The sequence below is a fragment of the Motacilla alba genome, chromosome 2 (assembly GCF_015832195.1).
Source record: "Motacilla alba alba isolate MOTALB_02 chromosome 2, Motacilla_alba_V1.0_pri, whole genome shotgun sequence".
In the NCBI taxonomy this organism is placed as follows: domain Eukaryota; kingdom Metazoa; phylum Chordata; class Aves; order Passeriformes; family Motacillidae; genus Motacilla; species Motacilla alba.
Window position 1 is genome coordinate 130,287,944 of NC_052017.1, and position 24,206 is coordinate 130,312,149.

Genomic DNA, 24,206 nt, shown 5'->3' on the forward strand with positions numbered 1-24,206 from the left:
ATTTTCAAAGTCTCTGGGAGGTCAACAAGCATACCTTGTTGGTACCAAAATGTTTTCTGCAATTGCTTCAGATTTGTATCAGCTGCTGTATGGCTTTGTAGAATATGTCTGCATGTTTCCCAGGGTAATGGGACTTCATTGGTGTTTGGGATTTTGAGTCATGATATGAAATTAATATTTTCAAATAACTGTGATTTGCTTTCACAGAATCATCCTGTAACTCAAACTTGTATTTTTTATTTTGCAGTTCAAAGTATACTCATTTTCATTTACTTTCCTGTTTCCTTCTTCTGTATTGATTTTGTGAGAATTAACAGAAGTAAAGTCTGTGAATAAATGTTTGTGAGATGTTTATGAATAGTGGCTGCATGAGCTGCCGGAGCAGATGAGTAAATTGTCAAGAGATGAGAAAGATTGCCTTGGGAAGTTCAGAGTGAGAGAGAAATAGGGTTGCCTTCATTGAAGGGTCATGAGCATGGCTGTTTTCGTCCTGAGATCTGTGTGCACAGTTGGAGGCAAGGAGGCTTCCAGCCAGTTTTGCAGAATTTGATGCAAATGCCATAACCTTTGCACCTTAAATGATGGCGTTTAGATATGCTGGGGTTTGTGGTAATCATATGATTCTTGTTGAATAGACTCAAAATGTTACACCACCTTGGATGATGGCATTTAGAGCCAGCTAAATATCATTGCTATCATTTTATAGCCTAGTTATGTAATCTCCATCTCCAAGTAGCTGTAACAGTGGTTTGGAATTCTGTTGATATGATTAACTTAATTTTTGATTTTTTTTCTCTGTTAGTAAGTAGTTGTTGTTGAATCTTCAGCACAAAAGAAACTTTGTATTTATTTCTTTTGATTGCTCTGTGACATTACAATGCATTGCAACTTGTGTTGACTTCTGGATTTTCAAACTCATTAGTGGCATGAAGCCTGCTGCATTGGAGAGAGCCTGTTCTCACACAGGTGCACCCCCAGCCCTTTTTCCACAAAAGATTGAAAGCTGTTGTGTTGGGAAAGTCAGAAGGCTCTTTGGGGGACCGTAATGGGAAGTTTTATTGAGGGGAATAGGGTGATGATCACTGTGAGTATGGCATATTTTATGGGTTTTGATTTTTGTTGGGCTGTTTTCCATGGAACATTGTAAACATATATGCTTCCATAGCTCATTCCTGCTCCTTCTCTTCTAATAAATTATGGATCTGTTTGCTGTGTTCCTACAGCCTTTCACTTAACACTGAAAGACTTCTCTGTAAATACCAGTATATTCAGGAAGCCATTGAATAATTGGTGGTGATTTAATCTAGTTCTTTGGAAGGGTTGGGGAAGAACTGGCCTTTTGCAGAGGCACTGAGGATGGTGGGTTTTTGTAGCTAGTTTAGGAAACTCTGCCTGAGGGGTACAGAATGAAGATTGAAAGGACATTAATCTGTGAATCTGACATGGCTCCTGATTCAGGCCAACTTCAGTTCATGGCAGGAGCTCATGTTCTGAATGTCCAGGCAGAGGTTATCCCACCAAGATTCCAGCTGATCCATGGAGGCTCCATGGAAGCTGTCCTGATAAAATAGTTTACACTGAGGTAAAAGTGTAATCCAGGAAGTGTTACTCTGGTGAGAATCCATAATAACTGTTTAAGCATTTTGTGTCTTCAAACATCATGGACAGATGAGTTCCCATCTGCTGCTCGTCTTGGGCTAGTGCTGCCCTGTAGGTGCTGCTTTGGATTGAGTAACTACAAAGCAAAAAGAGCAGCAGACTATTGATAATATGGGTGGTTTAAAACACCAACACGTAGATTTAGGGTCTGGATAAGATCATAGGAATGTTTAAGGAATTGTCTGTGAACAAATTAATTAAGGTGACTGCTTTAAGGTGTTTTATTTTCTTTAACATTACTGCCCCCATATGGATATAGTCAGAACACACAGAGGAGGTAGGGAAGGCATTTTGTATAATAAAGCAGTTTGGTTTTTTTTTGGTCAACTTGAGCTCTTAGAGTTCAACTTGCTTTTACTTGTTTGGTACTCAAACAAAACAATTTATGGGAAGGTAGGTGCTGGTGCCCTTAAACAGAAAATTTGAAAAGAAATGTGCTTTTAGAGTAATTATAACACATAATTTTGCAAATGCACCTGTAGTCAGCATGTTTTCTGGAAATTCATCTTACTGCCAAATAGAGATTCAACACTTAAACTTCATTTATAAGTGAATTCTTATGTAAGTGAGCTGCAAACTTTTAAAATCCATTTGAATATTGTAAAAATAAAATTCAACGTGTTACCTCCAACTTTTGAATAAAGTCATGTAGCTGGTACATGCAAGTGAATTAAAGGTCATTTTTGTTAAAGCGCTGCATGGCAATCTAGAAAAAAATACATGTTCTCATTTAGTTTATATCACTGTCATTTAAGTTAACTACATTGCTCGAGTTCTCTGGTTTCTGTGAGCAAGTACTAAAAAAAAAAAAAGAAAAAAAAAGAACTCATCTTTTTTTTCCATAATTTTGTGTGGTTCACTGTAAAGTACAAAATTTTCAGTCCTGACTGGTTGGATTGAAAGTTTATTTTTAACAAGCCCCACACAGTAAAATCCAAAAATAAGGAATTAATAAAGGTTTGCTATTGCCACTGCAGCATTTTTTTTAATGGCCATTTCCAGGCAACTAGGGGAACAGTTAAAACTTTTTTTAATCAGCTAAAGTGTTACAGTGTTGAGTGTTCTTTATTTATTCCAAGTAGCTCATTCAGTAAATTCTTTGAATGTCCCGAAGGGCTCTGTGTGGGAAGGATGTTTACAAGTACAAAGTCAGTGTTATAGTTATACTATATGCTTGCTTAACACCAGTTTGTTTCAAACACACTGATGCAGGTTAGCATTTGCAATATTAACTTTATTAAGCACAGCGACAACATTCTGTAATCTTTAAAATATAGCCAGTAGTGGTTTGATTTCTTTTGTTTTGATGAAAAAATGTTTTTTGATTTCTTCTGCATTTTGAGACCATTAAAATGGTATTGAATAACAATTTCTGCTTCATACAGTATTATCTTCCCCAGCTGACATCAAGAAAATCTTTCATTCTCATCAGCTGTATGTGTATAATCTGATAAAACTAATTTTTCAAGTGAAAAAACATGATCTTGCCTCTGAAGTGTGAATTTGTTTTGGATAGTGTTTGTTCATTGTCTGTAGGAGAAGAACTGGGGAAATTTACATGCTTTTATATCTACAGTAGACCTTTGTAAATACTCCTGAATTATCATTTCAGAAATTCATTAATTTTTCACATCTATCATTTGCTTTCCTTTGCACTATTGGAATTAAACTAACCCAAAATAACATAAAGGATCAAATGAAAAAAGGAATTGCAGATGTCCCCTTATTGTAAGAATAGCAAGCTGCATGATTATCTGTTAGCAGCAGAAGTGTTTGTTCTGTTGTAATGTTCAGCAATTTGCCTTTCAAACGGGCAGTGCTGCAAAGCGGCACAAAGATCAGCAAGTCGTGTGTGACAGCGTACGCTGCTGCTCACTGTGAGGAGCAGGAGAAAAATGGAAGCATTTTAAGCTATGGGAAATGAAACTGAAGCTCAGCAACATGTCATTCATGCCCTAATAACCTATTGATAATTAGGATATAATATGGCTTAGCAGGAGCGATAGTATTTTAGGAAAGAAATTAGATTAAAAGATTGTTTACTTCTGACCCCACTTTGCAGCCAGATAAGAATTAAAGTCATGCTCAGTAGTAATGCATCTGCTGCTCTTCTGTGCCATTTTAGGGCAGATGTAAAAGCCAATTGCACAGAAGATAGTAGTAAAATGACTACAGAGAAAAATTAGCTGACATAGAATGGAGTGGAAGAGCAGCTGTTGAAGTGGAGCTGAGTGACCCACTCCTCGTCTTGTGCCTTATTTTCCTTAAGGGAAAAAGCAAGATCCACGTGGTCTGAGTTAACTGATTGTTCTGCAACACCATTCCAGAGAATTTCTGAAGTGAGGATAGAAACTATATAAAAGATTCTTGTTCTATTACATTAACATTTATTGAAATTTAAAAAAAACCCCGCAAATAAACAGCAACAACAACAAAAAAAAAACCAAACCAAAAAACCCCCAAAAAATACTGTCCTAAAGTTTTGTTCCATTTCCCTTTGCTGCTCCTAATTTTTTTTTTCATTTATGTAGTAGTTAAATCTGTTCAACTGAAGAATGCATTTGAAAAGCATTTTCACATTTGACTTACAGCATCAAAATGTATGCAAGTCATTAAATCTGCTTTATTGATAATTTTGGTATAAATTTAAAATAGAAATAATGCTGACCTAGTAGAAACTTTATCGATGATGATTATTTGCTATATGAGACCTATATTTAATGATTGCCATAAAACATCTGTTACCAAAATTGAGTTACAAATCAGATTACTCTAAAGTATTTGTCACACTGTAAAAGTAAATGGTATCTTCAAAAAACAAATTGTATTACAGGTTCACAAAACTCAGCATAGTCAAGAAACAAAAGCAAAAGAGTAAGTGTAGGACAACATGTCTGTAAGAGTATGGGGTATGTTGATGGGTCAAAAGTGAAAATACTATATGTTCTTGAAGGGCTACATTTGAAGAAAAAGATATGACAATAAAGATATTTGGTGTATTGGGAATAATATAGGCTTGCAAAAGAACATGAGACATGGAAGGAAGCTATTGGATTACAGAATGGATGGAAGGAAGATTAAAACTCAGAGTAACTTTAGTTGGAAATAAAAGTATATGAAACACCAGTGATTATATCAGTATATAAAGAACATAAATTAGTTATGCCTTAAAAACATATTTTTAAGCTTTGATTTGGGGAATCCAACCTGTAGATGTTGCCATACAGTTAAATATTTTGGATGGGTTTTGAATACTTTATCTCCACTATGCCCAGTTGTGTTGCCAGAGTTTCCCATGCTATAATTTTCCATCGATTCTCCCAAACTTATCAAAGGACTGAAAGATAGTGCCAGGCTGCTCCATTTAGTTCATTTCAGTCTTATTACTCTACCACAATCTTGTGGGCAATCTCTTACAAAATTTTAAAGGGAAAAAAAAAGACCCCCAGGCAAGCAAGAAAACTCATGCCTCTTCTGTTGTCTCATCCTCTAAAACTGCTGTGTTTGTCTTCTTTAGTGTCACCAAAGGACCAACAAGTTGCAATAAGGCATGGTGTGTATTGGTGCTTTTCCTCCCCAAATACAGATAAGATTTTTATCGACTCCAACAAAGTAAATGTTGTAGCAGAAATTTTGCGGCACAGCACAAATAATACGGAGATTGAATGTGCTCCTTTATTATTCCCCAGCTGAGGTGGTAGAGTCCTCCTCCCTTATCTGGAGTGTAGGTAGGGCACCATTTTTCTGCCCATGTAGCACCACTAAATTTGGTCTGAATCACCAGAGGGCACTGCTGGGTCTCTTTAGGGGCACATAGTGTCCATCTATGCTTGGGAGAGAGTTGATGGTTATAGAGGAAGCTATATTTTTTCATAGTCTGTTCTCTGATGGTACCTTTTTTCCTTCTTGACCCAATAAAATATCTAGAAAGAGAATTATAGTAGATGCATCTGCTGAGTTTTGGTGTGTGTTTATTTCTTCCTCCTCTGCCTTCCATTTCATCATGGCAGTGTGTCTCATGCATTCCTTCTTCAGGCACATAAAGTATAATTCATGGGCTGTCACAGTATCCACATTAATCCTACATGATTAACCAGTAATCATGGGATTCTGTGTGTCAACTCAATGCTTCCATTGGACAATATAAAAACTGTGATGCCTGTATATATACATTTGTAAAGGGAGACTGTGGCTTCTCTCAGTATTTAAAATCTGATTTATCAAGTTACACTTTATGCCTACTTTGTAATGACAGAATAAAGAGGGAAGGGTTCTTCAAAAAGCATCATCTGTTTGAGCCTTCAGTTTAAAGAGCATTTACAAACATTTTGCAGTAATGGAAAATACTTTAAAGACATTCAGAACTCTAGGCTGTTTCTAAATGTGGCAGTAGCAACAGGAAAATAAACCTTGATGTACATTACGTTTGAACTTTATTATTTGACTCTGCTATACTGAAGCTTTAGTAGCATGAAGTTTCTTCCCTCAAACAGCTCTCGGGAGGTAGGGCTGATTCAGGGTGATCTGTCAGTGCTGTGTGTGTCAGCATGAGATGGCTGCTCGTACTCGAGGGGGAAAGATCCTGCAAAATCAGTCTGTGTCAGCATTCCCTGGTGGAGCTGGGGGCTCGGGAGTTCATAGCCACACCAGTCCAGGAGGATGGAAGGTGCTGGGAGCTGTGTGTATTGGTTGTTCAGGTGGCATCCATGGGGAATTGTCATCCCTTTTCTGAATGTGATCTCTTGTGACCAGAGTCTTTGCTAAGGTTCTTTTCAAATCCTTTCAGAATGGGGATGTGTATATATATATATATATATATATATATATATATATATATATATATATATATATATATATATATGTGTGTGTGTGTGTGTATATATATATATAAATTTTAGAGGAGTGTTTTAAATAGAGATATCTCTTCAGCTATAAAATAAAAATAATCAAAAAGAAGTCTATCTCAACATTTCTAGATATTGCAACAATACTGGTATCTGTTACATTAAAAACCTATCTGTAGAATATATTAGACGAGTTAATGCTAAGTGGTTTTGTGATATTGGAAAGAAACTATTGTTCTTCTGTAGGGTAGTACAAGACTGAATTAATTTGTGAACTTTTATCAGTAGATGGTTATTTATTTGTAAATAGAGTATGGTTTATCCCCACAGTGTTATTATAATAATCACAATGTTTTATTGTACAAAATGTGTTACACATGAAATACCTGTTGTTCAAAACATCAGCTTTAAAGTAGTCTCTTTTCAGTGCCTGTAACCACTTCACTAGCCACTACAGCTGAAGAGTGTAAGTGTATGAGCACAACTACTGGAAGTCAGATTAGATCCACAGATGATCTATTCATTCATTTGCTTTATTCTGTTTTAAGTGGAAAAGTAGTACCTAATTAAGAAGTGTACAGTATATTCTTTGATGTTAAAAATGGTCATCTTTCATGTTTGAGAACTGTTTTTTATCTTGATTTTTAAGCACAACTAGTATTCATTACACTGACGTCTGACAAAAAATAATGTGTGTTTTAAAAAATAAGCGAACAGCTTATTTTTAAGTGGTGCAGGCACCACTGAGGCAGGAGACTTACAGCTTTATTACACTATCTGTTTTACTTGATTGTAGCTTATGAATGTTTGACTTGATTGTAGCTTATGACTGCACACCTAGGACAGATACAAAAAAGTCACAGTTTGAGTGAGGTTATGACATCTTGCCATCCACGTTTACTTTAAATTGTCATCTTTTGGAATTGGATAAAATTGCTATCTCACAGCTCAGTTTCATTCACGTTTAAATACTGCTTTTGTGTTTTCTTTCATTCTGTGCTTCTGTGATTGAATTAAAACTATCGTAGTATTTATCTTTTACAGCTTTTAGAATTATTTCAGATATGGAACATCTTTTTCTTAGTGTCTGAGAGTTTTAATAAAATTCAGGTTTAGCCTGTTTTAATCATAAGCATCCACTAAAATCTGTTATCCTGCTCTTCTGTAGCTGAATGTATTGACAGATGAAAAGAACTAGACTATTCAAAAATACAAATCCTTTAGACGGGTAAATAATCTTTCTTACAAGTTTGTAAAAACACTACAAATTACTAAAATCATAATTCAGCCTTTGATAACGATCTTGTGTTGTGCAGGAAGATGTTCTATATTGTGTGGTTGTGTGAAAAGGATTAATGTAGAATTTGGGATAAAATCATCTGTGTTAGAATATGTGAAGGTGGTAGGAACAGGTGCTTTGAATGAAATAACTGAGGACGCTGTTGGATCTCCTGAGGTTTGACAGACGCAGACACTAATGTAAACGTGCTCTCATGACCACCAAGCAGCACGATAAGATGCTTGCTTACTCAGTGTACTTTGCTTATTTCGTGGCAAAACAGGAGCATTCCAGCTGACAGTACAAGAATTTAGAGCAAATTCTGTTAAATAATGTGCTTCCAATATGTCCGTAACTGTAGCAGACTGCTGTTGTGAGTCTCCCTAAATGCACACTGCAAGCACAACTGGACTGATATGAATAGAAGTTATTTTCCATAAATTAAGGAGGCACTCCAGTTAGTTAGTGTGTAAAAGCAACTTGGATATTCCTAGCTATAGAGGGCTTGTAATTATTTTTTTTGACAAATTCTCTGGATCATAAGAAAATATGAAAATTATTTTCTTTACATATATCTGTAAAATAAGAACATGAAATCAAAAACTTCCAAGGTTGTCATGTTCACTATTGATCTGCTTTTCTCTTGGACTGGAAAGAGCTAAGTAAACAGAGTTATTCTGAGCGATCTTGTCATGTCCTTCAGTTGGACACTGTTTAGCATGTAGCTTGTCATTCCGGAGATAGCTGAGCATGGACAAATATCCACTGAAAATTGGTGTGTTTTTAATAGCCTTTGGATTTGGTATAAATTTACATAACAGTAGAAAGCAGCTACGCAGCAGCAGTATCAAAGCAGATAAACTTCATTCTGCATGAAATTCGTGATGTGGTAAGGAAGAAGAAGCAACTGAAACACAGCAGGTATGGTATTGCTGGTTTTGTTACCAGTGTTTATCAACTGGTGTTCTCCTAAACCCATGACTTCATGAAGCTTTACAATTACTTCGTGCATGAACTAAGAGTTTTGTTTGAATGACAGCTGCATACTTGAAATGCATATACTTCAGTCACTTCTTAAACGGCCTTTAAAGGCTCTCACAATTTTCCCCCACTCAAAATCGCAACCTACATGCCAAGTATCCACTTAGTATCAGAAAATATAAAGCTGTAAACAGGCATGGGACTTTATAAACATCTGTATTTCATTCCAGAATTCTGGTTTTCACATGCAGTGTTATAATCGTAATAAAGGACTAAGAGGTTAATGACCTGGGAAAGAAGCAGCTGGTCAGAATTATTTCCCTTAATAACTAGAAAAGATGAGGTAAAATCCTCTAGCTTCTTTTCTCTTCCAGGTACAGAAACAGCATAGTACGGTCGCTGTTATGTTCACCTCTTGGTTTTAGAACTGGCACCTCTCCAGCCCCAGCACAGAGATACAGCTCTGACATATCTGGATTAGCAAATGATTTGTTTAGATAGTGCTATGGTTACATGGTAGGAACCCCATAGGGCCCCAACATGTGGTGTCAGGCAGAAAATTTAAAATTGCAGGGCGTATCTAAAGCATGGCTATAAGTAAGTGTTCCTTTTAATGTTTCATTACTTAGAACTCTCTTCACTTATTTTCTTACTGGTTTTACCTGATTGAATTTCTTTTTTATTAGTTTTGATAGTCTGACTTGTGCACTAAAAAATGCAGGAAAACTTGATCTAAATAGTTTTTACAGGTATGTTTTTTGCTGATCTGTAAAATATGACGCAAGAGCACATACCACTCTTTTGGAGCACATCCCCAAAAGATCTGCTTAGAAAATTAGTATTCTGAAGACAACATGATATATTGTCAGCCATCTGCAGTAATATTTGCTTTGTAAATAAACTCAGTGTTCTTATAATGCCTGTGCAGATGTTTTATGCAGTTTACTTAACACTTCTTTTGCTAAAAATCTTAAGTGAGGGTTTGCAAAATCATAAAGCTGCAGTGTTCAGGTTACTGCCAGAATTATATGAAAGGTTACATGTTTCTGTTTATTTGTAACATCTCTTGCAGAAGACACTGTAAAAATGTGAAAGCTGGTTTCACTTAAAAATGTTTTTCAAGACAACATGTTTAAAAACTCCCACTGTGACCTAAATGTATGACAGCAGCTTTCTACACTTCTACTAGTTAAGATATGCAGTTTTGTAATTTTCCTTACCTGTGAGTTTCCAGTGCCTGTATTGAGAAGTTCGTATACTTTTTAAACACAGTGATAATTTTTAAAAATAATAACCATCTAGACAATGTTGTTGATATTTTGAGTGAAGAGAAGCATCCACACAAGCCCCAAAATGAAAGTAAAATTCCTATTCTCCATCTAGTAAGCATGGATTTAAAATACTGACTTAATTAAACAACATTTTTGATTTATTAATCAAAATATATGTAATCAATTAAAATTAAACTTCAGGGTTTTTTTAAAAAGCTTAGTGGTGGAAGAGGTTAAAATATTTGAAAATAAGTGTGCTTTCATAATACAGTGAATGTTTTAATATATATTAAGCGTGGTTAATAAAAGACAGATTTTCTAGAATTCAGAAATATTAGTTAGCCTCTCTTAGATCCACATGAGTGGGAAGATAACCATTTGTAAATCTCAACACCGTGTAAGAATGTATATTTCAGCTTAAAGCAAAATGAGGTTATTATACTAGGTGTTTCAGTTTTTTGGGTACATCATGTTTAGCACCTCTGAATCTTCATAAACACTTACCTTGACAGCTAACTGAAATTATATATTCCAAATTCACTAACGTAATGGTATTGAGAAGAATAGCTTCTATGTCATCTAAATTATTCTTTTGTAAAAATAGTAAATGTTAAATAACCATCTCCCTGTTCACTGCTGGTATCAATGAACGGCACATACTTGACTTTGTTTGCAGTTTTGTGCATTAATTTCTTATGTGAAAAAACAAAGTTACTCTTTCTGCTGGCAGTGTTGGACGCCCACAGCATTGTTTGAAAAGAAGAAAAGCAATTTTTATAATAAACTAGTTTGGCAATCTGGATAACTCTTAGGATATTCTGAATGTTGTCTTTCATTGATTTTTTAAAAAAATGAAATTTATACTGTACTGTGCCTTGAAGATTGAAACATCACATTTAACTTAATTCCTTGATTTTATTTCTCTTTGTATGGACTATAAAGACATCTTTATTATTTGTCTGTTGATGATCATGGTGACATTCATTATATTATTGAGAAAATTCAATAATTCAGAGTTTTTATTACATTTACCTGGAAACCTTAATGAATTGAAAGATTATTTCAATTTATAAAAATACTTTAAAATACTCCAAAAAGCCCTCAGTTGTAATGGCAGGATGACCAACAGCTTCCTCCAGTATTACTTGTGTTGGTGCCTTGTGTTGGTTCCTTGCTTTTCTGACATTTTTAACATTATTGCTTTATCTTTATAAAAGAGCTGTGGTGAGCTTTTCTCTGCCCAACTAAGATTCCTTTTTAATCTGTATCTGCAGCATTCATTGACACCATAATCTCTGTCTATAGTCTGAATTACTGTACATTTCTAGTAACATAAACACTAGCTTAGTAAATTACTGAATAATTAGAGAATGTCTGATATAAACTAGTCATTGTAGTCAGTAAATATGATGGTATTCTAGAAGGGGATTGAATTGATATCAGTAAAGGCATGATTTTGTAATTAATGTAGACATGACTGAATCTGGGATTAATAAATAATTGTCTATTTCTAGATTTTGTTTGTTTACCAGAAGATTGTGCAAAGAAAAGCTCTTTGTTCTGATGAGTTTACTAGCATCCCAGATGAATGCTAGAGAATTAACAGAAAAAACTGAATGAGGAATCCAGATTGTGCTCTGTGCACTGAGTATGCTTATGGGTAAATTCAATTTACAGAATTTAGAGAATTTCACAATATGCAGTAACAGGGCATTTTTTTCTTGGTATTTATACTGTGTGGGCATTTCTCAATTAATAGTGCCCTTTTTATCTTGAAAAGAACATCCAATATGTCTTGTAGTTAACTTGAAATCTTCTTTCTGAAATCTTTTGGGACTACAACGCATTCCCAAGATTTTCTGAAGATGAACAACAACCTCCCCTGTTGTAGGTGTGAATAGAACTGTTTACACATTTGAGATGTTATTTCTTGCCTGTTTGTGTACAATCATTTCAGTGTATGTGGAGATGCTCATCTATCCTCTCTCCTTTCTTACATATAGATTTCATAAGTTGATTAAGGCTTTTTGGTTTTACATGACAGGTGAAAGTCTATCAAAGGGGTGCTGTAAATCTCAAATTATCTTTAATGGACTTGTGGCATTTCATTCAAATTTGGAATTAAGTTAATTCGATATTAATAACTGTACCTCCAAAATGTAAATGGCCTTATTTATGTAAACTGAGTGCACATTTGATGAAATAGCTTTTTGTCTTCTGTAATTCACCAATACTTTTGAAAGCATTACCTACACAGATAGTTACTGCAAAAAAGACCAGGATTGGCTGTCTTTTAGAATATTTGCCAATTTTGTGTTCAGAGTACCTAAGATCTGTATATCTTTCTCACCAAGTAACCAAGCACCACAAATTTCATCTTTTTCAAGGTTGTTATTTTAAAGAAGACATTTGCTTTCAACTTGAGCTTTGTGTATGAAGTTTCTGTTGAAGTGCGTGTATTAAGAAAAGAAAAGGAAAATAAAAAAGGTAATAGCTGAACTGCCTGTGTAACTTTACCTGCCTTACAGTGTCATGACTTCAGCAGTGTAACACACAGAGGCTATTTTTATTCAGGCTCATTGTTTGGCAGTTATGTGCTATTTATTTCAGCCTTGAATCACTGTTATAGAGCATGAAGTCCTAAGCAATAGAAAGGAATACATGAATTAATTAGGACCTCCCATTAGAAGATATATATATATATATATATATATATATATAGTTTTTTGTTCTTCCTTTACTTACATTGCTGCTACAGAAATGCATAACTTTATGTGGAATTTCTACTGTAAATCTTGCATGCCTTTCTAAGTTACTTTCATTTTCCTCTGCCTCTCTGACTGTGGGTGCATTGTTTTAATTGAGCACCTCAGAAATTATGTGAAATCATCTATGTGTTTTCTGTTGCCTCTGGGAAGCTGTAATGTTTAAGTAAAAAGAAAGCAGAAAGCACAGCTGCATATTATTCAAATTACTTTTAAAAGGAGGTACATGAGGCATCTACTGCTAAAAAGTTTTCAGCTTTATAACTTAAAGTGCAAAACCAGTGGTATCTATAGTCACAGCACTATAAATGTTCAACTGCTGAAGAAGGAATGAAAATAGTTCCCTTGGTGCCCTGTTGCCATAGGGGAAGAATCCTGTTACAATTCCCAAAAGCATACTGCAGTAAGAAATTGCAAAATGTAGTTTTGGCAGATGATAGTGAGGTGTTTATAAATGCAGAGGCTGAACTATATTAAGAAACTTCTTGGCAGTTTTCAGAGAATTTGCTAATAGTTTAAAATCCATATTTAAAAAATATATTACTGAATGTTCTATTTAATATCACTTAGAAGGAGATGTATTGAGGTATTTCTCATTTTAACTAGATCATTAGCTCCCAATCCTCTTAAAATGTTGTGTCACAGTTAAAGAAAAGGTGTGGTAGCACTCTACCAATCCAGTCAAAGAGAGAGGGGGGATGCAATTCTGTTACCAGTGTGGTAGCATATGGGTGCACAGTTAACTGTCTAAAGGTCATAGAAATAATAATTTGTAAATTTAGTAAGCTTTGCTCTGCTGTTTTTCATAGTAGAAAACTTGAGAAAGGTTCTTAGGCATTCTCACAGCTTAGTTAGGAGTAATGCATTCGGCTCATGATGATACTATTCTCTGCATTAGCAGAGGTGATGGTATGTGGTCCTCTCTTCCCTACTGGCTCATGGGTGATATCAAGTATTTCAGCAAATATCTATTTCCCATTATTTCAGAGCCTTGGAGCATACCTCAGCTATTTTCTGCCTATTATATCTTATACAGATCTATAGTCTATATATAGAATGGTTCTGTATGACTAATTCTTTCAAACCCAGCCTATTTAAGATAGCTTTGAGACTTCTTCTCTGTCAAAGTATTATTCCCCTCATGGACATGCAAAAGGTCTTTTTCCATTGACACGTGTTTTCTCAGTGGCTTGCCTGTCCATGGCCTTTTGGCCTTCAGCTGAAGCTCTCTGTGCAGAAGTGTGTGTGGACTTTGGAGAGTTTTTTAATCAACTGTTCTGCAGAATTGCCTACAGTGATTAGAACTTGTTTGTTGCATATGTGGAGACTCTGGTATCTTCATCAGTAACGTCTGTGTAACCAGCCTGTAACGTACAGCTTCTGGGAAACCTACAGAATTACATTCACACTTACCTGGAATACTGCAGTGATAAAAACCTACAAATAACATTGCCTTTAGAAGAGATTGTGGCATTGCAGCTTGTCTCTGAGGTTCACATCCAGGTGGTTTGGACCTGGAGGTTTTCAAAACCTGTTTGCTTTGGAGTTGACTATAGCAAATAGGCAATCCTTTAAAAATGATGAATAGAAAATTGTTTAACCAGTATGTGTGTATATTTTTTTTCTTCTGTACTTTCTGCTCTGGGATTTGGAGAATGTAAGAATGCATTTGGCACAGAGCATAGAGTAATCAGGGAGGATAAATACAGAATAACTGGTATTGTGAAACAGAAGTTTTCAGGTTTGTATGCTTACAACTGACCCATTTGGCTGATGGGAGCTGGATGCAGTGTTCTGAGTATCTGTGCACACAGTGCATTTATGCAGTGGCATAGTTGATATTTTCTGTTTTATTCCTTGTTCCTTCCTTCCTACTGAACATTGATCTAACGCTTTTCTAGAATAAGCAGAAATGTTGTTTTCTTAGGCAAAGCAGTCAGCTCAGTTTTCATTTACACGTGAAGTTAAAATACGAGGCAACAATTCCAGTAGGAGAAGGGTGTTTATCTGTATTGAATCAGGGAGTTGGGAGTTCCTGGGTCAGCAGTGTTCGTGATTACCTGGATACCTCAGCAGAGCTGATCACCACATTGATGTCCTGTGGTGGCTTGGGCAGCTCAGGTCCCTACAGGGCTCTGGTTTCCTCCGTAGTGAAAATTACCATGTTTGCCTATGACTGTTGCTTTTCTCCTAAATAATTTACCCTGTCTCAGACCAGTGACAGAACTTGAGGAAATGACGTGAAGCTGAGGCAGGGGAGGTTTAGGTTGGATATCAGGAAAATGTGGCCATGGAACAGCTTCCCAGGGAAATGGTCAGAGCACCAAGCCTGACAGAGTTCAAGAAGTGTCTGGACAACATTCTCATGCACACGATGTTATTCTTGGGTTATCCTGTGCCAAGTCAGAAGTTGGATTTGAAAATCCTTGTAGGTCCCTTCCAGCTCAGCCTATTCTGTGATTTATCTAGTTAATTTTCTCTCGTATCCCTTCTAGTTTCTTTAAACCTGTGATTTAACAACTTGTGGAATTTGCGTAGGGAACTCCAGTACACTACGTAACTAAATCTGCTTTGAACTTGTTGTTCTAGGAAAACACCAGGTTTGAGGCATAGTATTTCTTATTTTAATACTAAATTTTCTACCATTTTTTTTTCAAAATAGAATGTCATCCAAAAGTAATACTAGAGATTAAATGGAAGAAGGGATTTGTTGCTCGACTCTGATTTCTTGTTTCAGTCCATTAAATGAAGGAATTAGCAAAATTTTTGATAAATAAAAAACATCCGTATGAAGATTTTGTTTCTAATCTGCTTGAGAGTGTCTGGATTCACTAGATCATCCATTCCTTGGAATTACTGTGTTTTACAAGTCACACTAAAAATCTTCGTAACATGAAAAAATAGCCACAACAGCCTTTCAAATGGGACTGAGGAGGTCTCAGGTAGAGCAAATAAAAAATTAGGAAATTGCCTCATAGTTTCTTCAGAGCTCCAAACACTTTGTACTTTAATGGAATCTAGTCTCCTCTTGATCCAAAGGAGTAACAGTAAGTGGTACTGGTTCCATACAGAAAATGGAAAAAAACAGCCTTGACATTGTAACACGCATCTGAGCTCATTTGTCAGAGAGCTAAACAAGCTAAAATTCTCAGGCCTTTGTTAGCATTTTGAAAACTTGGTCAGGAAGGTGAAGTCTAATGACTGAGAGTCAGACTGGTGATCAGATTTATAACAGTGACTGTTAGATAGTTTTCTCGTGGGACTTCAGGAGGAAGAGACAAAGGGACCAGATTTTGGTAGAGACCTTTGTAAACTACTGGTTTGTGTTACTGAGTTTCTTAATACCTGCTTTTTTAGCAATGTGCCCATTAACAGCCTCTGCTTCCAGTCAGTTTGGGCCACCCTGCAGTCTTACTGGAAACACAGCTCTCTGGGAAACTCAAATGCTTTATTTCCCCATATTCTTTTATGAATAAAACAAAGTGTTCTAAACACTTCATGTTTTTGAAAGCATTCCAATTTTCTTTACTCACTGACAATATGGTTTTAAAGTCCTTATAGCATGCCCTCCCTTTCTGTGTGTTTAGTCCTTTCTATCAGCTGAATTTAGAGTTCCTCAGTTTTCTTTTATTTACAGAATAGTAAGTGTGATGGTTAAATATATAAACAACCTAAAAATGAACAGGAGGAAATGATACTTGAGAAAGATATTCTTGCAATAAAAACATAGAATTTAGGAAGAGGTGCTATGCATCTCATCTTACATATATTATCATTACCTTTTCATAGAGGTGATTCAGTAATCATTTAAATAAAGCTGATATTTCTGTATACTATAGCTGCCTACACATTTTCTTTTTTTCTTTTTTTTCTGTACTGCCTGTTAAACTGTTTCTCCAAACCCACACACTATATTCTCTAAGGGGAATTAAAGTTTTGATCAAATTATTTTGGAAAAAAAGAAGCCTTTCAAGATAACTTGTTTTTGTTTCAAAAGCATGCAGCACACAAATGAAATATGAATATTCTAGCATTTTTGCGAAAACTTCCAACTCAGCATATCACAGAGTTTTTCCTCAGTGAGAAAGACAAAATGCTAAATGGACTCTGTTCAATTCTTAACATCAGAGATGATGTGAAATAACTGAAGGTTGTTGTCCATACATTGATTTGATGTGGCTTTCTGCAGATTGATTTGCAGAAATGAGACTTCTCGTACATTGAAAAATGATGCCTTACATAAAGCACTTTGAGTTAAACAGTGTATCCAGCAGTTTTGTTTTGCCTCTTATGTTACATCTTTGAGTATACTTCTATGTCATAATTCTGTAATTCAGCATTTGTGAACATTTGGGTATGTATATTGATAAAGACAGGATACTTTTTCCTTTAAAAATATGATAATGGCTTATCAGAACATTCAATTAAAATTAGACCTGTCTGATTTAGTTATGATTAACACAGGATGGACTCGTACATTAAATTTTTTCTATTAGCTACAGTAGGCTAATATATATTCCACTTAGCTGTGGTCTGTAAATTTAACATCTGAATTCTATTTGTGGGTCCTGCTGGGGGATTTAATAACTGCAGTTCTCTGCCTCACTTTCTCTATTTTTTAAATAAAAATAATTATGTTGACCCCCTTTTTTAAATGGTTTTCTGCTATAAACCTCAATGGGAATTAGAAGGTCATGATAGCAAGTAAATGTTTCTGAATATCAAAAGCTTTTTTAATTAAAAAAAAAAAAGAAATGGTGTTAAAATCTTGTGGGGTATGTATTCTTGGGCAAAGAATAAGTTGTATGAGAGAGCTGTGTTTGATATTACAGACCAAGGTGCCTTAGTTAATGGGAAAGTCTTAACCCACTACTTCTGTTTCAGTGAAATATTCTAATATTGGTCTAAGCAACTAAACTAATTGATTTCAGAGTTATTTTAAGCCCTTGTTGAATGTAAAACTCTATGCAAGTACAGTAGACTTGGAGTTTTTTTCTGAGATAAAATTGGGATAGCATTTGCATCTGTAGGCATTGAAGTCAACCTTGAATAGAGAGACATGCAGACATATACTTCAGTAGTTAGACAAAATTTATTAACTTACTGTGGCAGCTATAATATAAAAATAATTTTTCACAGTCACATAAACTTTGATGTGGGTTGAAGTATCTGTTTCTCTTGTGTGACTCAGCAGTTCAGGATGAAATGCAGGACAGTGTCTCTTAGATAAGCTGATTATTTTGCAAGACAGTCATATTGGCTTTGCCCTTGATATTCCAAAGTAGACCAAAGTTGTATGATTAATTTTGTGCAGTCTAACTGCAATTTCTAACTCTTCAGCTCACATTCTTCATTTTGGGATGTTATTGAAAATGGCTGTGGTGCCACAGGATAACTAATTGGTAAAGCCTATTTGGAATGCGGGTAAGTGAGCCATACTGGCAGTAAACAGAGCAGTGAAGAGGAGTCTTTTTCCCTTAGTTGACTCCCAGGCTAAAATTAAACAGACGTAGGTATTTCCACACTTAGGGATTTACAATGCATCTGCTTTGAGTCAGATAGGAGAAAGAATTAGTTACTAATATACTTTTATAAAATAGAACTCTTCAGTTGGGTGTAATATGCAGATCTGCATTTTTATAGTATGCCTTAGTGAAAATGCCTTTCAAAAGAGTAAGAAAAAAAAAAAGTAAAAGATATATTTCTTCCCTCAGGTATCATTTAAAATAATTAGGTACTAAATGAATGATGCTAACTCAGCCTGTTAGCATCTACATATCATTCATGTGGCCTGAGAGATCTAGGACTCCTGAGTGCTCAATGCTAAAATGGTGCAGTTTCTATATCAAGATGGTGTAATATTATTTAAGTTAGTTACTAAAAATGTACAAAGCTTGTCAGAATTAGGTTTTATTGTAGGTCACGCCATTTGTTCATATTTATGATCCCTCCCTTACAGAAAATGTACATCAACTCATACTTCAGTTTCCCATAGAGGTTTTTCAGTTTATTTTATAGGGGAATTTCTGAAATGTGTTACTGGAAAGTTTTACTGGAAATAACATTAAGGTGTGTTTGGATATTGCATACACACAGAGGAGAATTTGGAAAAAAATTGTGCTAGGGTGGTAGTGGCTGTGGCAAAAATACGTTTTCAGGTGCATAAATGGCATGGTTATTCTCTGCTCTTCTTAGTATTTTCTTTCTCCAGATTGTTCAGAATGACTCAGTAATGTAGTTTACTCATTCACAAGATTAGTGCTGCTCCAAAAAGTGGTTTTTGCCAAGGGTTGCCACCTCCCTTCTCCTTCCCAAAGTGCTCGTTCACTTGCACATTCTTTTTCCACTGTCCTGCTTCTTTCATTCTTTTCTTATTTATTTCTCTTTGATATTTGAGGCTCTTTCCTGTTCTTTTGTGATGACTGAACATTCCTCAGCTCCACAACTCTACTGCTGGACTCTGCCATATTTCACCCATCCTGCCTTTCCCTCTGGCCTCTGTTCTTTGCAGCTGTGTTCCCAGAGTGGGTGTCCTCTCCCACCTCACCACAAGTGTACCACATTACCTGTTTTCCCCAATTTTTTTCCCCTGAGTTTCTGTGGGGGAGCCCCAGGCTGGTGACCCCTCTGCTCCCTGCTTCTCCAGCAGCCTATGCTCAGCACTCCAAGTGGGAGGAGGTGGTAGCAGGGCCAACTCAAGCAGGAGGCCCCAGTTATCTTCTGCAGGCCCCCCTCCCTTGGGAAGAAAAGTGCTGTTTTTGCAGCTGTCATCGTTCAAGGAGACTTTGCAGGAAGCTCATGCACAGGATGAGAGTGCCAAGCATCGCTGTGCTCTGCTGCCTTCCCTCCATCATCCTCCTCTGCCTGACTGCAGCCTCCCTGTCTTCTGTTCCTTCAGGAGAGAGTGAGAATTTGTGAAGGAAGGAAATTATTTGCCCAAGCTGAGCCTGGCAAATGACACCATGACTCAGGAAATTCTCAAACATTAAAGATTACACGGTGTTGGGTCCAATACTTTGTTTTCAAATCTGTTACTAGATAGATGTAATAGATAACTCCGGCCAGAACTGAGATCTGGAAAGGAAACCATAGTATGCTATGGGACTAAGGTCTGCTTTTTTTCTGAAATGTAAATTTAATTAAAAGAAAAAAGGGGAGGGGAAGCAAAGAAAATTCTCCACAATCTTAATGAAATCCAGGAAACTCGAGCATTGCATTTTGATGGAGACAGAATAGCAATTTTTTTTTTTATTTTAGGCATGTGAGGAGTCTGCCACCAGCTTCAAGCTTGATCCTCAAATTAGTAAGCACTTCCTTAAAAACTTGGGAGGATTCTTATTTCTTGACATGAAAACAGGAGGCAAATATGAGAAACTTTTTTTAATAGATATTGATTTTGAAGGAAGCTGTTACACAGAAAACAACTTTACGTCAGTGATTAAACTGCCCTTAAATAGTGGCTGAGTAGCAAACCCAGGTAATTTAGTGTGACAGAAGTGGCTCAGTAGGAAGCTGAAGTTACCTGACAGTCAAATTGAAAGGCAAATAATGTAACTGCTTATCTGAGTACTTCTGCTGGGTTTGTTTTGTTTGCTTGTTTTGTTTTATTTTCTTAATATCCTGGCACAAGCTACCAGAAGACAACTGGAAAAATGTTTGCTATTTGTGCTGCCTTACTGTAGAATTTATAGGATTGTGCTGATGTTGACTTCCTTGAAGCGAACGGAGAGTTTCTGTTCAAAGCATGGCTTACTTGGAGCTATTTTTTTTCAGTAATCAAGAAATTCTATTAAGTTACTAGAATGATGTGCTGCAGTAACACTGTATTTTTCTTTTCAGGAGTCTGCTAGAAATGTGGGATTTGCTGTTGACTTTGCCTGTAGGCTGCCTTTGTGCTGGGCTCATTGGGAGGTCTGTCTCCCACTTTCCGTATCATATGTATATTAAACCGTTCATTAAGTACTGCTGACAACAGGCGGTGTCTCTTAAAGATGCAGGAGTCTTTTACATTGGCATATAAATATCTTATAAAAGATAATGATTGTAACATATATTTTATCAATCCTCTGTTACCTTTTGCTTCCTTTTTCTAGTTTCCTGCACATCCTGCCACAAGGCATATTCACTGCTCTTGCTTGCATGTTATCCATTTAAACTTGACATTGGCTTTTCCTTTAACTGCAGATTTATTTCTAAGGTTTATTACTGACATTTAAAACCTTCAGCTCACATGGACTAGTCTGTGTATAGGAGTTCCTCACAGTGTGTGTTCCAACTCCAAGCCTGGGCTAGGCAGATGATTTATCTTTGTGTGTTTCCTGACTGCCATTTTCCCATTGTGCTCATCAGGCTTTGCTTGTGTCACCCCAGGTTGGTGGGTCTTCTGCCATTTGGAATTCAGCTGGCTTTAAATTTTTGTTATATACAATAAACTCATAACTTATATTTTTTTAATTAATTTCCCATTTACAGTTTTGCTGATGTGTCTTTTGAGGCACATGTTTTTACTGTTTTTTGGAAAGTACATTGAATTGTGTGTCAAGCTTTCTGAATGTATTTGAATTTATTATTAAATTCAGATTGCTGCATAATTACATTGTATACCACAGAGTAAATGTAGTGTATATTGCTTTAGGAGCTATGATTCTTGGTATTACAGAACTACTGTAATTCTGTGGAATTTGGTGATGGGATCTTGCAGTAACCAGGATTTCTGTTTTAAATTTATTTTGTTACTTATTAAATTATTTCATATATTAATTTGTAGTAAAATTGCAAAGCTTATGTGAAAAGATAACTGCCTACTACTAGTTGCTACACTTTTTCAGTATAATTTCTACCTTTGTATTCCATTAACCCATTTGCTTTTGATTTGTACAGCTCTGTAATTAAGTTCTGCTGCAACAGATACATTATCTGTACTATTAGAAAAAAAGCCTCACCAATGTATAATCAGATTTTTAATGCAGGTTTAATGGAGATAGTGCTTCAAAATTAGGGTTTTAGTGTGCATGGTTTGATGTATATGCTAATATTTCTGGGTACTGACATAGTTTTTCTCCTGTTTTGAGCCTTAACATTTTCCCTGTGAGGTTTTCTTCACAAACATAAGAAAACTAGAAGTTTACTTTTAAGAAATAAACTAGCCCTGTCTTGTAATCCTACGTCCTAAAAATAAGGTATATTGTAAAGCTTAGGAAAATCCTAAGAGCTCACAGTATGGAGGCTGCCAGTGTTGTCAGTTAAAAAATTTGCCTTATTTTGCCTAACTCATCCTCTAAAGAATATTCATGACCGTGTTTACATGAAAAATGTTTGTCCTGAGCCTTGGGCAGAGCTAGTGTAAAGTAGCCATGTCTTTATTAAAAGAACTCACTGTCCCAGACCATGGGGGTTTTTTAATTGAGGTTCTGGGGAGTCATGCATTGTATTCTTCTCTTTCTGTCAAGGGTTTGATTGACTCATTTTTTTCAGAGTGTTAATGTTGGCTGAGAATTTGAGAGAAGGTGTTGTGCGTATTCAGTTGCATAAGCAATTTTGTGGAAGCAAGAATTTTTCTTGACAAAAAGTTGTAATAAACAAATTAATATGCAATTTTCTTCCTTTTTTTAATGTGTGCTGGTATAGTTTCTCACTTTAACATGTGCTGGTATAATTTCTCACTACCAGCACTAATATAGTGCTGGTAACTTTCTCACTTTGAATATGTTATTGAAGTTTATTCTTTAAGTGTTATTATTTATTATATGTGTAGTCCAAGCCAAATAAAAGTCTGCATTAAAGATGATTTGTTTGCAAGAAAACTGAATACATACAAGGAGATTCTTGGGCAGGTAGTTTAATTTTTTTTCTTTTTTCTGTGGTGTGCAGGTGCTGTTCTCTTGTCCAGTGTACAAGGATTAGCAATTAATGTTGATCCAGTCCTTTATACATGGCTTATCTACCAACCTCAGAAACGAGTCAGCAGACACATTCAGCAGGTATGTGTTTTAGGAGGAAAAAGGATGGGTAGAGAGGAAGCTTTCACTTCTATGTATGTCAAGTAGTTCATTTTTCCAAGTATTTGTAGCTTATTACCACTTCGTTGTGAATTGTTGCACGTACTGTTGATATTTTTTTGAATTATTCAAAATGCTAAGTTGGCATATTAAAATTTTAATTTCACAACTTTTTCATTTTTAATTAAAAGAACAAAGAAGATGTGTTTGTGATCACCTTCTAGGATTATTATTTTGCAACTATTCTTAACTACTGAGACCTCATAAGCCTTGAGTCTGAATAGTACATATATTTTAAAATTTGTGAAGGTTTATCAAATAATTGTATAACTGGTTATAAAGTCAGCACTCTTGATAAACCCCATTTTAATAGGAGATGAGCCATACAGTTCATAATTGACAGAAGTGAGTGCTGTAGCAGATTCTGTATATGATGTCAAAATATGTATTTGCATAGGATGTGCTTGACACAGATAGAAGCAGCTAAGGCTGGGGGTCTGCGTGGGGCAATGGTTCCCTTGACATGTGCTTAACCCTGATTTTCATGCCACATATTCCTGACCTGAAAAGAACACTGGTTTTCTCTTAAACTAAACTTACTTCTAACTGTTGTTTGGCAGAATTTCCCAGAACTTAAATGTGCTATAGCTGATCAAACTGGTGGTTGATGACACCAGTGATGTCACCACTTATCAGTGGACAGTTATTAAGTGACAAATGTACAAATCTCAGTATTTGTCTCCTAACTATAGAACACTGTGCACATCAGAGAAATTTCATTCTGGGCCCCTGAAGTGCGAAGATAAACATTACTTGTAAACATTTGTTTCTTGTGTCCAAATTACCTTGTTAGGTAGTAATTGTTAAACATTAATTTGAGTCCCATTAAGTTCATTCTGCACCAGCTTCTGAAAAGCTTCACTGTGACAGGGAAGCTTTATTATTGTTTTAATAAATTTACTCTGTTTTTAAATGTATTGAGTTACTCTTCATTCCTGCATCATAACGGGAGCAGCACATTTCCTGGTGTATATCTTTTGCAAAGCAAACCATTTATCTACTTTTTATTTTTACATAGCCTTCCAAAATGTAATCAATCCTGCTTAGCCTGCTTATTTTAAGTGTTTGTAATAAAGTCTGTCTTTAACATCAGTGTATTTAATCAGCTGTTAGTCGGTGCTTTCTTTCTCTTTTGATACTGGGTGACTAGATGGATTAAGTGACTACTTTAGGAAACTTGTTTGTCCCAGGTTTTGATCATCAGTGATAAAATTTTTAGCTAAAATTTTTTTAGTATTTATTTTTTAACTCGTGTCATTACCTCATACAGCCTTGTAAATTTTATCATCATCTATTTCAGATTAAAATTACTCTATCACAATCCTAATGTTAGTAGCATTTAAAATGTC

The 24,206-nt window shown here is 35.7% G+C and overlaps 1 protein-coding gene across 11 annotated transcripts in view; it reads left to right on the plus strand.

Annotated features, from left to right (window-relative positions):
- Window positions 1–24,206, plus strand: part of VPS13B (vacuolar protein sorting 13 homolog B) — a 427,964-nt gene that overhangs the window by 169,257 nt on the left and 234,501 nt on the right. For all 11 annotated transcript variants that reach the window (XM_038130163.1, XM_038130155.1, XM_038130158.1 and 8 more), the window contains one exon: window positions 22,670–22,779. In XM_038130163.1, the coding sequence (XP_037986091.1) occupies window positions 22,670–22,779 (110 nt within the window). The remainder of the gene's footprint in view (window positions 1–22,669; window positions 22,780–24,206) is intronic.